A 16,599-nucleotide genomic window follows, 5' to 3' on the forward strand; every position below is an offset into this window, starting at 1 on the left:
TTATGGCCAATATACCATGCATTCCTAATTCAAACATTCAAAGTTTATTTAAAGTAGAAAGAAATTAGTTAATTAAACAAAATTGTTTGCTCATAAAATACATCTCTGTCAATCAATGGCTTCATGCTTAGGGCAAAATGTAAAGAATTATGGAGGAATTTAAGTGAAACTCTAAAATGCTAACATACCATACAGACCTGTCTTCAGTCACACCTGCTGCCTTAGGGAATGGGGCAAGGGCTTTATGGCCCACCCCCTTAGGCAATCCATCTGGTCCCTCCCAGTTTTGTCCACATAAAAGGGACAGGGGTCATCTTCTTCTCACTCATCCGCTCTCTCATTCTCCAGCCAGAGTTGAGGACGACAACAAGCCTTCTTCAGAATGACTTCTTCTTTTTCCACCCGCACCTACATGTCTTCAGGAAGTTCTTCCCAATTTGGTGGAGGAGCTGGTCGTGTCACAGCCATGCGTGCTGGTAGTGTCTATGGAGGAGCAGGAGGAACCGGGGTCCGTATCTCCAGTTCCTCTGCTTCTCGTTCCTTCTCTGCTGGTGGTGGTTCTGGTTTCGGTGCTGGCGCTGGCTTCAATCTGTCTGATGCTGTTGATGTGACTGCAAATGAGAAAGCCACCATGCAAAACCTCAACGACCGTCTGGCGTCCTACCTGGAGAAGGTGCGCTCCCTCGAGAAGGCCAATGCTGATCTTGAGCTGAAGATTCGCCAGTTCCTGGAGAGCAAGGCCACTCCTGCTGCTCGAGACTACAGCGCCTACTACGCTACTATCAGTGACCTCCAGACCAAGGTACCTGACTAACCTATTAAACATGATAGTAAAGTCAATCATTAAACTTCCTTTAGACAATAATTAACCAATTCTATATATCCCATGGTTCCTAATTCAGAGAATGTGAAAAATACTGGATGTCTCAGGAATTAAATTTGAATCTTTTTTTTTTTTTTCAATCTGTGCCCCTGAAGATTCAGCATGCCACTGGTGTGAATGGAGGCATCTACTTGAGCATTGACAATGCCAAGCTGGCTGCAGATGACTTCAGGGTCAAGTAAGTAACCCGCAACATAAACAAACAGCATTTTCAACAACTGCAAAAAGTATAAAACATTTAAATGAGTTTCTTTTTTTGTGGAGATATGAGAATGAGCTGAGCATGAGGCAGTCTGTAGAGGCAGACATTGCTGGCCTGAGGAGGGTGCTGGATGAGCTGACAATGACCAGATCTGATCTGGAGATGCAGATTGAGGGTCTAAAAGAAGAACTGATCTTCCTCAAAAAGAACCATGAGGAGGTAAGTTGGTGGTGGGTTCACACTCAGTAATTCCTCTTGAAATGTTTGTGAGGCAAATGCTCAGTTGTTTTCACTGGATCTTTAGGAACTCTTGGCAGTACGCTCCCAGATGAGTGGACAAGTCAACGTAGAGGTAGATGCAGCACCACAGGAAGACCTGACCAAGATCATGGCTGAAATCCGTGAGCAATACGAGGCAGTTGCTGCCAAGAACCGCAAAGAACTTGAGGCCTGGTTCCATTCTAAGGTAACGTCAAATTTTTTTATTTTATTTATTTATTTATTTATTTTTAAAGGGCAATGTTTTAATGAAAATCAACAAAAGATCTGACTGCTTTGCTGTCTCTCATAGAGTGAAGAACTTACCAAGGAAGTTACCGTGACCACAGAAACCCTTCAAATATCCCGATCTGAAATCACGGAGGTTAAACGCACACTCCAGAGTCTTCAAATCGAGCTACAGTCCCAACTCAGCATGGTAAGCAGGCAGAGATGAATCTTGTTCATTTTGGTCATCATACTGCATAGAACACAGAATAACTAAGCTTTCCCCAACAGAAAGCGTCGCTGGAAGGCAATTTGGCAGACACACAGGCCCGCTACAGTGCCATGTTGTCTAGCTACCAGTTCCAGGTGACCAGCCTAGAAGAGCAGCTGATGCAGCTTCGTGCCGATCTCGAGCGCCAAGGGCAAGAGTACAGCATCCTTCTGGACATCAAGACCAAACTGGAGATGGAGATTGCAGAGTACAGGAGACTTCTGGATGGAGAGGCTATAAGGTGAGACACAACTACAATACAAAATCTGTGAATAATAACATTTAGACAGTAGTGTCACTGTTTTTGAACGAGCAGTGGTGGTTTATTATAATAAACAAAATTAAAGTGAGATGTGGATACCTGTCTGGTATTTCTGTAGTGTAATATTACTTGTTTGTACCTCTGCAGTGTCTCAACCTCAAGCTCAAGCTCATCCTCGACTACACGCAAAGTGGTAACCATTGTGGAAGAGGTGGTGGATGGCAAAGTGGTCAGCTCATCCGCCCAGTCTAAAAGCGAGACTATGTCAAAAACATCCTAACTCATAGTGATGAAATCAATAAACTGCACTGACTGTGCACAAACTATGCATTTCTAGTGCCTGTCTTACTTACGTTTTGTTGTCATATTTTATGGCACAATGTAAAAATGTATGCAAAAGATTTTAAATGGGGGAAAAAGTAGATCTGCTAGTATTAGCGTAGTTGTGGTAAAAAAAAAAAAAGAATGACAGCTATCTAAAAAGCCAAATTCCATCGCTGTTCCCAAGTTGACTTGAAAGGTTAAAGAGTAGCTACTCTAGCAGACAGCTGGTGATTTCTACTGAAAGATGATGACATCTTGGGATTTGAGACATATCACACGTCAAACAAAACTAATCCACTGGAATAACAAGTTCTATAGTTTTTAAAGCTTTAAGAAAATGTGGAGAACTAAGATGTTACAAAGAGAATATTTAAGTGCTAGGACATGACACCCCCATCAGTACTTAAGTATTAAATATTACAGCAAGAAAACATTGAAGTAGGCTGATTGGGAATGTCACAATGTACAATTAGCCCATACACAAATTTGATTCAAAGTACAGTAAGTTAAACATTTTGGAAATATTATGACTTTAATTAGCCCTTGTGAAAAAGAAGTGCACTTAAGTATACTTTTATAAAGTGTGCTTATTGCGGAAATAATATACTTTAAAAGAACACACATAAATGCAAATTAAATATGTTATTTTCGCCGCTTAAGTACATTGTATTTGTAATTAATTTCAAATGTATCACATTTTAAAGTTATATTAAATGCAATAAGTTGAACTTTTGAGTGATTTGTTTGAACAACTTAAGTGGGACTTAAGTGGCACTTTTTAGTACATCTTTATATGTACAATTATATGTTCCGAATTGCTTTTAGTGTCTTTAAAACGTGCTTAAAGTGTACTATTAATGTACTGACTTGCAATTAATGTGAACTAAAATACACTTTAATGTCAGTTAACAATATACTTAAGTGTGAATTAAATGTAATGTTTTTGACCACATAAATGCATATTATTTGTAATTAATTTCAAAAATATTACAATTTAAAATTACATTAATTGCAATTAGTTTAACTTTTGAGTGATATTTTTGAACCAATTAAGTGGGACTTAAGTATATTTTATATGTGTTTTGAAATATGGTAAATATGTATTTCTGAATAAGCAATTAATGTGAACTAAAATATACTTCAATGTCATATATCTCTGGCAATGAAGTTGAAATTGAGTATATTAAATAATAATAATAACCTCTTAATAACCTAGTTACAATCAAAGCAAAAACACTAAATGGTAAACTCTCTACATTTATTGACAAATCAATCTCTAAAACAAATACACAAAAATGCTTTTTGCTGATGCACAAGAAAAACCCAACACTATACAGAGTCTGGAGAACAATGTTAATTTCACCATCACAGAAAACAAGATGTGTAAACCGGTTTCCTCATCGGGGACCTAAAAATGTCCACAAGGTCAAAATTTACTGGTATCACTATACTTGTGGAGTCATTTTGTCGCCATAACATATAGGATTACTAACACACTAACGACACTCATTTAATACAAAAGAAAGAAAGAAAATTATCTATCCATGTACAACAAATAAGACCTTATTGTAAAACATTATCAAAGTGGGTTACTTGTACCCCCTGGTTTCACAGACAAGGATTAAGACCAGCCCAAGACTAAAATGTAATTCTGAGCTGTTTCAACTGATAGAAACTTGCACTGACTGATCTCTAAAAATACCAGTGCCTTTGTTTTGTCTCAAGATGCACACCAGTAATGTTTTTTCTAAGGCATGTCAAATAAAATGACTTAAATGTCCTTTTTGAACTATGATCCTGGCTTAGACTAAACCTTTACTAGCACCAACATTAAACAGGACTGAAAGTTTTCTTCTAAAATCTTACTACAGCATTAGTGAATGCAAGTTTCACTAAATAAATAAATTAATTAAAAAAAAACTCCAAATGAACTTGATGGGATGGGCTGTCTGTCAATGTCCCAGAAGCTCTCCATCGGCACTAAACTTCACACATCATGAAGCTGCAGATCATCTCTCCAGTCTGTGTGAACGGGAAAATGATCCAAAGAGGCAGGAAAGTCCAAAAAGTTTCCTTGAGGAAAGAAGAACAATTGTTATAAAACATTTCCAGCCATTATAATTGGTTCAGTTGAGTGAAAGCAATAAACAAAGTTGCAGTCTAAAGTTTATATACACATTGCAGTATCAGTAAAATGTTAATAATTTAAGCAGTAAGAGGGTAGAGAGGTAGAATAACTCAAAAAAATACATTTACTACTCTGATGAAGCAGTATATTCTGCAAGGTGTGTGTAAACTTTTGACCACATCTGCATTACCTAAGAGCTGAATTAACATTACCTCAATCATCAGGGCAACATGGTGGAAGAATACTGGGAGATGCTCCTTCAGATTTCCCATAAACAGCAGAATTCCACTGATCACACCATCTTCATTGACACTGGGCTTTAAAAATAGATTACATTTTTACAAAATTCATTATTCCTACTTTACAGGGAATAAAACATAACTCTTCCAATTACCAAAAATATATAAATATCCCTTTTTTTCTTTTATAAAAAAAACTAAATCTTGCCTTGTAAGCTTCTCTCACACATCTTCACAAAGGATGTTTCTGTATGAACCACGGCTGGCACAGAAAAACTACTGTCCTCATCCTTTGGTTTGTTACCTGTAAAATATGTTGATTAGAGGGGGGTCTGTAAATGCACAGAAGGGAATATATTACTTGCAAATGGAAAAGATTCAAAGCAGTTCAAATCCATAGGGATACTGACTTAATATAGCACTTTTAGCTTGTCTTGTGTGATCAGGGTGAGCTGACTGGTCAACAATTCATTAAAAACTTCTAACATCACCTCTTCAGTACTGGTATGTGTCTCTACATTGTATCTCCAGAAACAAAACTGTACTGATCCTGCAAAAATTAATAACTCCAGATAGAAACATATTACATCACAAACACAAGCAGTAATGGAACATCTCGCTCTTTAAATGCAAAAAGAAAAAGAAAAAACAGCAATATTTCTAGAGGTGGCTGATATATTGAATATTGCTGGTGGTTATAATATCGATTATGTACATTAAATATTACAACATCAGATCTCTGAATTTTGTTCAGTAGCTCCAATTTCTTTAGTCCACACATGCGCGATCACATTCCAATTATCATAATGCAGTCAGGGATAAATTATGCGATTAATTCAACCTCCTGAGTTCATATAGCAAGAACTGCGTTAGGATGAAAGCCACATTAATGGCAAGACTAAATTAAGAAAATGTATATGAAGATAGGCTATACTTACTTGATTCGTCGTCTGCAGCACATAATGTCTCATGTAATCATCCAAACGTGTTTGTTTCTTCCCTCAACATATCGCGGCGGTTACACAAACATGGCGCATGGCGCATTTTTCAAAAACTGGTGAAGTAGTGTGCCGTCATGACGTAATATTTTGTCGCATGCGCATTAATCAAAATAGATATTGCGTGGTTACCTATTATTTCGAGACACCCCTCGCTGCAGACTGTAGCGCAGTGATGTCATGTATGTACGTCACGTATGTGTTTACCGCGCACGCGCTTGTAATTTGCATTGCATGATGAGGTTAGTTGTTTTAGCGTCGTGCGTGCATTAAAACGATGCGCATACTTAACAGAAAACTCTAATAAAATGTAAATGTATTAAAGAACATTAAGGTGTAAAAAAAGACGGGAAAAACAACCATGTTTAACCATGTTTCATCTGAGGTAAAATTATACGGAATTAAAGTTTATTCTGTAATATCTGTATAGTATCTTACTTACAATATATTAACATTCTGTTGCACTTTACTTCACTGTGTATATTGTAATATTACACTTTAATGGCACCTTATATTTCTTATTGAGCTAGTCAAAATTACAACAGATAAAAGTACAGTCGTCGACTCTAGTAGTGCAGATGGTAAAACGTGTGTTGTTCACAATTTGTTGCAATCGATCCGGGTCCGAATCTGCCTTTTATATGCCTAATATGGTGGCATCCATTTAATAATTTGAATTAAAATTACAATTTACACTCAGTAATTATTGCATACTGTTTTATAATGTACTACAATACTGAGGTGCAGATAATTGCCACTATTTGCAATAAGTAATATAAATAGCAGAAAATCCTGCTATTTCAACATAGTATAAATAAAATCTATAGCCATTTGCTCTAAATAGCCACTGCCTTTCTTATTTTAATCTTTCTTTTGCTATGGTTCTTGTTTATCTATTTATTAACTATAAATTTGGAAATTTTTCTTTTGCTTTGGCAATTCTGCATGTGAAACATTTAAGCCAATAAAGTAATTTTAAGTTCAGTTGACTACATACAGTATATTTTCAGTGTCTGCATCCCATTTTATGCAAGGTGCCTCCAAAAAAACCAAACTGATGACAGTGATCTTTTTTATTTATTTCAAAGAACAAAACAGAAAATATAATTGTATATACAAATATAGATTTAGACTATAGACATGACACGAGAAAAAAATTCACCTCCATCCCTGATAAAACAATAAGCCAAGCAGTAGCCCTCAAATTCTTTGAATGGATCAAACCCACACAGGACTCTCCTCCTGCAATTCCTCACACAGCCAGGTGGACAGTCTTTAAATATCTCACTGCACCGTACACTGGGTCAGAGAACATGACGCCCGGAACTCAGGTTGTATTGTTCAGACAATGCACTCCAGTTCACGACAAAAAGAAAAGAAAAACAGATAATTACAGTACTCTAGCCACATGAAGTGAGTCTCTTCTCTGAATTTCTTCTCACTGACAATGTCCCCAAAAAGTCATATTAAGACATATGAAGATCAATTTAAGAGGTAACACTTTACAATAAGCTGTCATTAGTAAATACTAGTTAATGTATTAATTAACATGAACTAACAATGAACAATACATGTGTTACAGTATCTATTAATCTTTGATAATGTTAATGAAAAAGATTACAAATATGATATTTTTTTTGCAATGCATGCAACCATCAATGGCATTTCTTACATTAATAAAGTCTTTCTGCTCTATTTTAAGACATCTTTAATGGTTCATTTTAGGCGAAATAAGACTTTGAAAGACCAGCATTCGAATACTATATCATAAAACATGTCATAAATGTTTGAAATCGCACACATTTGCAATGACACTCCCTATGATTATGACCAAAGCATTCTTACAATTAAAAGCAATTTAAACGCAAATTTTTAAGAAAACAAAAGTAATATCTCATATCCACCATACCTTACGAACATCTGGAAGTGAATGAACATGGATATACGCATTAATGACAGTCAGTACGGCGCACAATCGTATTTACGGAAAATACATATACGTTACTGTGCATGCGCGGTAAACACATACGTCACGTATCTACGTGACGTCACCGCGCTACAGTCTGCAGCGAGGAGTACTTGATTATTTCAAGCTTTCAATTTCTACTCAAGTTCAAGTTGTTCTAACTCGTTGGTTGAGAAGGGTCTGGCTGCAGACTTGCACTTGCACTCTCAGACTTGCACTCTCATACACTTGTGCTTCCGCTAGCGACGTCACTTGCAGTCTTTATTTTTTTTATTTTGTTCTATTTAGTGATAACTTTTTGTTTGAATCTCTCAACATTTTACAACAGTAGCCAGGTGGTGAAGACAAGAAAAAAGAAACTAAATTACAATGTCACTTGCAATCGCCACTTGCACTCTCCGCTACCTGTGACGTCACTTGCAATCGACACAAATCGTGTGTGTTGCAAATGGAGACAAGACACTGTGGTGGTGATTAAACGATTAAAACTATATTAGTAGGCCTACTACTATAATTTACAGGGTCCTGCAAGAAAAAGACAAGACCGACAAATCCGTGGCCACAGAACAGCAGAATATAAACGCAATGCACAAAGTCTTTCGTTAAGCGTTTCCTCCTGTAGAAAAAACAAACACTTAATATGGCAAAATGTATTAAGATACATTAAGTTCATTTAAAAGACCAAATTAGATATATAGTTATTATGTAATGTAATACAAGGCAAGCAGATGGCTATGAACACAATGCGCAAATTTTGTCCTCCCATACAGCAAAACGCTTAATGTGGCTTAATAACTTACATAATATGATAAAGACAATTCAATAGGCCTAGCCTATATTTCAGGGATAGGCAACTCCGGTCCTGGAGGGCCACTATCCTGCAGAGTTTAGCTTCAGCCCTCATAAAAACTCACCTGCCTGTATCTATCTAGTAATCCCGAAAACACTGATTGCCTTGTTCAGGTGTGTTTAATTAGGGTTGGAGCTAAACTTTGCAGGACAGCCCTCCAGGACCGAAGTTGCCTATCCCTGCTATATGTCTTGTTGTTGACTCAACGTATATACAGACCAGCAAATATGAACGTGCATTATGCATTAAGTGATTTTAAAAGGATCAACTCCGTACAGGCAAGCAGACGAGTACAGAACGCAGTGCGTTAAATTGTACATTAAACGTTTTCCTCCTATAGAAAATCATTATAAATAAAACACATAATTTATCTTAATGGACAAAGACAGTGAAATAAACGAGTTGTAGACAGTTTGTTTTATATGGAAAAATGCTTAACGCGAAACTTTGCGTGTTGCGTTTATTCTGGGCTCACCTGCTTGTATTTTAATAATTTTAATGTATTTTAATAATGTAGAGAAGCATATTGAGTTTGGCCTTTATCATCTTAGTCCATTATGCCACATTTTGTGGTATGTGAGGAAAATACTATATGCATATTCATTAAAATAATGAACTGTATATTTAATTTGATATTTTAATAGCATCTTAATACATTAAGCCATGTAGCTCAATTGGTTGGTGGCTCGATTCCCTGGGAACACATGATAGGTAAAAATCGATAGCCTGAATGCACTGTAAGTCGCTTTGGATAAAAGTGTCTGCTAAATGCATAAATTTAATTTAAGTGTTTATGTTTTTGTATGGGAGGAAACGCTTAGCGAGAAACTTTGCGGAAGCGTTCATATTCTGGTGTTCTGGCCACGGATTTGCCGGGCTTGTCTTTTTCTTGCAGGACCCTGTACGTTATAGTACTAAGTTTGGTTTAATCGTTTAATCACCACCACAGCGTCTTGTCTCCATTGGCAACACACACGATTTGTGTTGATTCAATCAGTGTACTGTGTACAGTACTGTGTACAGTGTAATTATTAAATGAATTACTCCCCCGGGATATTGGTTTGTTTGAACTCAGAGGGAGTGTCAGCCACATTAAAAAAGTTAACAGCTTAAGTCATTTATGGATTAATGCGTATTGGAGACGCGAACCGTTTAAAATGATTCAGTTCGATTTGGTGAACTGTTTCAAAAAGATCCGGTTACATCGAATGATTCGTTCGCGAACCGGATATGACAAACTGCTTTGTTTTTTTAACTGTCTTACAACAGACACGGAAGAGAAGAAAATGCTGAATAAAGTTGTAGTTTTTGCTATTTTTGGACCAAAATGTATTTTCGATGCTTCAAAAAATTCTAACTGACCCTCTGATGTCACATGGACTACTTTGATTATGTTTTTCTTACCTTTCTGGACATGGACAGTATACTGTACACACAGTTTCAATGGAGGGACTAAGAGCTCTCTGACTAAATCTAAAATATCTTTAACTGTGTTCCAAAAATAAACGGAGGTCTTACGGGTTTGGAACAACATGAGGGTAAGTTATTAATGACATAATTTTGCAAATTTGGGCGAACTAACCCTTTAAGTTTGTTAAGACCTATTGTCATTAAAGTGTAATTGAAAGTACAATTAAGTGGCCTTTAATTTAAATTATATGATATTATCTGTAAATGCACTTTTAAAAAGGTAACGTATACTTTTAAAGAGCATATTGCAGGTTAAAAAAAAATCTAAATTAATATTTAACCGTGTATGAAAATACCATATAAAAAGATAATGCAGGATTTAAAATGGTTTAAAATAACATAAGGACACCAATTTAGTAGATAAAGTGAGCGTTTCTTTGACTGCTCGTAAAAAACGCTTTTTTTTTCCAACATCGCGTCATTTTACGTCACAAGAGGGAGACGTGTGCTGCTGTGCTCTGCCGCTGCTCAGTGCAGAGTAGGTTGGTATTCAGTAAGAGCGGTCGTGAGTCAGTGTGTTTTCAGTAGGTTTTGTATTTCAATTTATCATCGTCATGGTAAATTATTGTGTTTGTGGAGCTTGCAAAAAATCCAGCCTGTCAGGACATCGAGTCCACCGGTTTCCTAACAAGAAAAAGGACGGTGCTATCTTTCGTGCCTGGGTGCGGTTTGTGCAGGTGAAGAGACGGGATTTCTCTTCCGCTTCGGCTTCGGAAAACGCGGTCGTGTGTAGCGTTCACTTCAGATCGGAGGATTATCGTCCCGGCGATATGATGGAGTTCAACATGGGATACCGAAGTAAGAACCGAGTGAGACTCAGAGCTGGTGCGGTTCCTTCAGTGCACGTAGCTTCGGGTTCTCCCGCCGGCGGGAAACACGGTGGTCACGGATCCGTCAGAGATGCAGCTCGACGAAAACGTGAACTGTGCAACGTAAGTCTTTTTTTTTTTTACATTTACTAACTAACAAATCAGTCAACATAATGATTTAAATAATGAGAAGCAACGTGGCGTGTATAAGTTGTTGTAAAGTACCGCAACTAGCTTGTTAGGCATAATAACTAATGCTAGTTGCTAGCACAGCTAATTCGTAATTTGTCATGTTTGTTTATAAGGATTTATCAGAAATTGCAAGTAATGAAGTGGGAGATACATCTTCAGCCAGTGCTGCAGTGTTTGTTGCTGACCCAGAGCAAGAGCCTTTCTCTCCTCTGGCCCCTCAATCATCTGTGCATCACTTTGGCTCACAGTGTGACCTCAGACCTTCACATCGTTCATCAGGTGGATTAACATTTTACATTAAATATGATGTGCAATGAATGAACTATCCAGTGTCCACAGATCAGCAACTTTAATAACTAGCCTACTAACGTTACAATATTAAATTTCATTTTTTCCAAGAAGCTGTTTTCTTTTATTTGCTTCTAAGAAGAGTCAAGTTACGTTATAGCTCCATCATTGCTCAAAGTAAAAAAATATATTTATGATGTATCATATACATGCTGTTACACAATTGTATAACTGGACTTATTTTTATTCTAGCTGTCCAGGCACAGCCCAAGATGGTCAGTGTGGGGACTCGGACAGAAAGGTTTGAGAAATCAACGTCAACTCCACTGCCCAGTCCTGTGCATACCGATGATGAGTCATCCTCTGTTTTCATGGACAAACCTGGTGATATGTCATGGATCCCAGAGGGGGAAATGACAAGTGATTCATCTGATGAGGAACCACAGCAGGAATCTCACCCTGACCTCAAGTAAGACTTATTTTTCTTTTATTTAAGTTTTTATATGATCAAATTGTGTCAAGTCAAAAATAATGTTTTTCTTTTTTTTCAGTGCTGCTGATAAGTTCATTGTGCCAAAGCCAGTTGATGTCTCTCTTTACCATTTGCCCAGCCTGTTGTGGGGAAACCCAAGGCAATGTTGAGAAGCAGGAGGGAACTTTTGTAAAAATAAAGCAAGTAAGAAACTATTTGTGTTTTCTGGTAGAAAATGATGTTGTAACATAACTTGTATAGTTTGTTTTAATCATTATACTTTGTTGTTTGTATGTTATAGTCATTTTCTGCCTTTCACATACATCTCTTAGGTCTGTGCAGCATGTGGGTATCAGCGTTTTTGGCAGAACCAGCCAATGCTGCATCGCAATATGCCAGCCTGCAACCTATTACTGAGTGGGGCCATCCACTTTTCAGGTTGCATGGCTACCCAGACCATCAGGATGTTGAAGCTGTTTGGGCTTCAGAGCATCAGTGCCAGCACCTATTTTCGCCATCAGCGCTTGTACACGATTCCAACCATCGTGCAGGCGTGGCAGAATGAGCAGGCAGGGATCATCAGAGATCTGAAAGAGATGAGGGGTGGACTGATCCTGTCTGGTGACTGCAGGTAGCACACTTCAGCTTATATCATTACAATGGAAAACAAGTCTAAACTGGATAATATAGTTTAATGTATTAGTTTTTGTGCTTAACCATATGAATTAAACTGTTTTTGACATTCATAGGTCAGATTCTCCTGGCCATTGTGCAAAATATGGCACATACTCTTTGATTGAGGACAGAATCAACAAGGTTTTAGATCTTCAACTTGTCCAGGTAAGTTAATATTATCAAACACACATATCACCTGTTTAATGTTACACAGTGAGATGACAAAATATTTTTTATAGAGCTCCGAGGTCCCAAGTAGCAGCTGGTGTGAGTTAGAGGGCCTAAAGCGCAGCATAAGTTTTCTGACTCAGCAACATATGCAAGTGTCAGCCCTGATCACAGACAGAAATCGGCAGGTAAAGAAACGCACATGAATCTTGCCCCTGACTCTATTTACAGCTAAAATCAAATGTTCTTGTAATCAATGTGTTTTTTCAAACATTTCAGGTTGCCAAGTGGGTGCGGGAGGAGTTGTGTCCCAAAGGAACAAGCCATTTCTTTGACATCTGGCATATTGGAAAAAGTATGTATCTTGATGAAGGTAGTTTTGTTTATATTGTCTATAATTACATTTTCCTTTTTAACATTTTGTGTTTCTGTTGTGAAACAGGTCTAGGGAAAGCATTGGATGCTGCTGCAAAGGAGAGGGAGTGTGAAGAACTGAAGCTGTGGAGGCCAGCTGTTATTAACCACCTCTACTGGACTGCCGCTTCCACTCCTAATGGAGATGCAGATGTGATGGAGGCCAAGTGGAAGAGCATGGTCAACCACGTTCAGGACATCCACGAACATGGCACTCCTACGTTTCCCTGCTGTGCACATCCACCTCTGGAGGGCGAAGCAAGGAACAAGGAATGGCTGGAACCAGGTACAAAATACTGTTTATTAGGGATGCCCAAGCCGATGCCTATGCTGAGTATCGGATTCGATACTGCCATTTTTGCCAGATCGGGTATCGTATAAGCGCTTTGTGCCGCACTGTATTGGAGCCTTTCATATCATAATACAGTGACTCATTAAACAGCTGTGCTATACATAAACATTTTTTATAGTAGGCTATAAAATAATTTTTTATTAATGTATTTTACAACAATGCAAAGAGCAATGGGTAAAGTTTTACCAGATTAGGTGTTAAACTTATTGTCTCTTATTTGTTTCCCACTAAATTATTTTTTTTCTTCCCTTAATGTTCAGATTTTTCTAGATTAAATTTTACTGCTGATTTATCCACTAATGTAGTTTATAATAGCATTTTTGTCACAGATTATGATAAATTATTTTTTAGATGTGTTGTTTTTCTTTATAATGAAGTTGTCTGTAAAAAATCCCACCTCATTGTGGTCATACACTCATGACTCATCTTAAAAACAAAATGTTTGTTTATGCAGGATCAACTGGAGAGTGTAGCTACTAGAACAGCGCTGGTAAAGGATGTTCGGCAGTTGTCCCCACAGCATCAGACTTTTTCACTGGAGGCATTTCACTCCCTTATCCTGCACTTTGCACCAAAGCACACTGGGTTCTCCTTTCTTGGGATGTACAGCAGGTAAGTGTGTGATGTGAAAGAATGAGTACTTTCTGAAACTAATGCAGTCTAACACAGCAGCCCAAATTTCATTAAATTTGCAGTAAGCAATGCTTTTTTTCCCCCAGTTTTTTACTTCTGGGTTTATTTACATATGCACAACTTGTAATGGGTAAAATGACTTTTTTTCTACAGACTTCTCTTGGCAGCCCTGCATTTCAACCACAATGGCAGCAGAGAAGTTGCTGGAACCAGTGATGGTGAGGCGTGTTATGCGGTTCGCTACCCAAGGTTCCGCAAAGGTGGCTGGGTAGTCCGTCCTGTTAAGGAAAAGCCATCATATGGTGGGCAGTTTCAGTCAGTTCTTAAATATTAAGCAAGTCAGACCACGAGTTAGCAATGAATGTGATCTACACTTTTGCTTCCTTCTCCCAGCATATGCATCAGCCCTCATGGAATCTCTGAGAGAGGAATACTCCAGGTCACCACAGGCTCTACGAGAACGCAGCACAGTATTGTTTTCCACTACACCTGCTCCCCTTTCCAGATCCCTCCAGAGGATCAACAAGGATGAGGCTGTTGGCGTGTATATAACACAGCATTCATGATTTAACACGTTAACGAAATCTTAGTGTGATACCCGAAAGATTGTTAAATTGTATATATGATCATAAAAAGTTTTATACAACAATTTGTGATTTGTTTATTTTCTATTGATTGTCAACAAAATTGAGCCATTCAAAACCTTTATAGAGTCCTCCTTCCTCTGGAAACTGTCTTCTAATGGCTGACACAACACATGCAGGTAAGGGCTTCCTGATGTGCCTGCCCAGAATGCCATAGGCCCAGCGGACAACCTGTCGGTATGCAGTGTAGCGGTATTGCCTTGAGACATGGAAGAAATATCAATATTGATAGTCTTATACCAATGGCATCAAATAGTGTGATATATGTTTTAGCTGCGTTTGTGTTCAGGGGACAGGCAGCTAGCGGATGGTGAGGAGATATAGATGTTTGCGGTATGTGAAAAATGTTTTGGCCTAAAAAACGCGTGAGATCGCTTAGAACATGTCTTTTTAGCTCAAAAGTAATAAATTATCTCTACCATAAACATACTCATGTCTGCTGGCCTGGAGAGGTCCATGCTCCTGTCTGAAGTGCATATAGGCTATCTGTAGCACATATGGGTTCAGACAGCAAGCCTCAAAAGCCTGGGTGCAGAGTCAGGCACTGCACATCAAGTCTGGGTGTGACATTTTCCACTAAGGCCCAGTAGGCATCCACCTCCCTGCAACACTGACTTTCCTCAGCTTTAAACATTGCCTCGCATTTCCCACACATGCACCTATGGAACAAAAAATTGTATCAGGAATAAAAATATCTCCGTCTCTCGATGAGAAACTGCTAAGTTATGTCACGTAACGTAAGTCTGGACGGATATTAATGAGCATGACAAACGCCTGATCAAAGCTTAGTTTCTGTTATTGTAAGTTCCAATACGCCCAGATGACCAATAATATATTTGCTATTAACTGTTATACGATGGTAATAATCTGTACAATATTGTGAGCACAGTTTATATCGTTAGCGAACGTGTATCTATAAGCTAACACTGGTCTCTCACCAAGACACCTGCCCTGTTCTCCACTGGTTCTCCTCACACCACAACTCAATTTGTCTCCTCTGACCGTTGTTCTGTCTAACATTAATCCTGGCCTGTCCCTGCTCTCTTGGCAGCCTAGCAGGTTCATAATTGTATGGCTGTGGTCCGTCATACAAGTAAGTATGAACAATTTCCTCAGCGTCTGAAACGTCATTGTGGTCCATTTTTCCCCCTGTTGTTTGAATCGACCGCTCTCCCTCTTGCTACGTCACGCCCGTCACGCCCATTTTCAGATGCGGAAGTAAAATTTTATCACAAAAACGACTCCAGAAGCCACTGTAGCGTATTTATAATTTTTTTTTTAAGAAAATCTAGTTCCTACATTATTTTTCTATACATTGACTCGTTGGGTCTTCTAACCTGCAATATGCTCTTTAAGATTGGAAGTACACAACAAGTAAACTTTTAATACAATTAAGCACACTTCTTTTTCACAAGGGAGTATAAGTGTTGTTATGACTAATGTAGGTGAAAGAGACTATCCTTTCAACATATTTGGATTAATATAACATTTTGTTATTGTGTAAAACTAAGAAGTCAATTTCGAAAGCATATATCTACAACAATCTTTAGATTAAAACCATTAAGTTAGCTTCATTTAGCTTGACTGAGTCAAGTAAATCCCTCTACTCAAGACATTTTAACGTGATTAAAGTGATGATACTCCCATAACTTGCCATAAAAAGTACGTGTTATAATTTGTAGTGAAACAAATCATATATTTATTTATTTCTCGTGATATAATTAAAGTATTTTACCTCCCTGAAAACTCTCCCTCAGAAATAACCGTCATTCCTGTCAGGCGCGCGCGCTCTTGTGGTCGAGTAAACAAATGACGCTTCCAGACCACTGGCATATATTATGATTTATTTACAAAGATTAAACCTACATTTCGC

General features: G+C 37.9%; 1 protein-coding gene and 1 long non-coding RNA gene across 2 annotated transcripts; one reads left to right on the top strand and one right to left on the bottom strand.

Annotated features, from left to right (window-relative positions):
• Positions 1 to 317: 317 nt before the first annotated feature.
• Positions 318 to 2,432, top strand: LOC132145048 (keratin, type I cytoskeletal 13-like). The gene is made up of 7 exons (XM_059555760.1): positions 318 to 802; positions 979 to 1,061; positions 1,148 to 1,304; positions 1,390 to 1,551; positions 1,657 to 1,782; positions 1,863 to 2,083; positions 2,252 to 2,432. The coding sequence occupies exons 1-7, from the start codon at positions 383 to 385 to the stop codon at positions 2,382 to 2,384; spliced, it is 1,302 nt and encodes a 433-aa protein (XP_059411743.1). The 5' UTR covers positions 318 to 382; the 3' UTR covers positions 2,385 to 2,432.
• Positions 2,433 to 4,672: 2,240 nt separating this feature from the next.
• Positions 4,673 to 5,782, bottom strand: LOC132145051 (uncharacterized). The gene is made up of 2 exons (XR_009434426.1): positions 5,734 to 5,782; positions 4,673 to 5,099 (listed from the first exon to the last, which is right to left on the bottom strand). It is a non-coding gene; the product is annotated as an uncharacterized LOC132145051 (long non-coding RNA).
• Between the last annotated feature and the right edge of the window lie 10,817 nt (positions 5,783 to 16,599).

The sequence above is a fragment of the Carassius carassius genome, chromosome 8 (genome assembly GCF_963082965.1).
Source record: "Carassius carassius chromosome 8, fCarCar2.1, whole genome shotgun sequence".
In the NCBI taxonomy this organism is placed as follows: domain Eukaryota; kingdom Metazoa; phylum Chordata; class Actinopteri; order Cypriniformes; family Cyprinidae; genus Carassius; species Carassius carassius.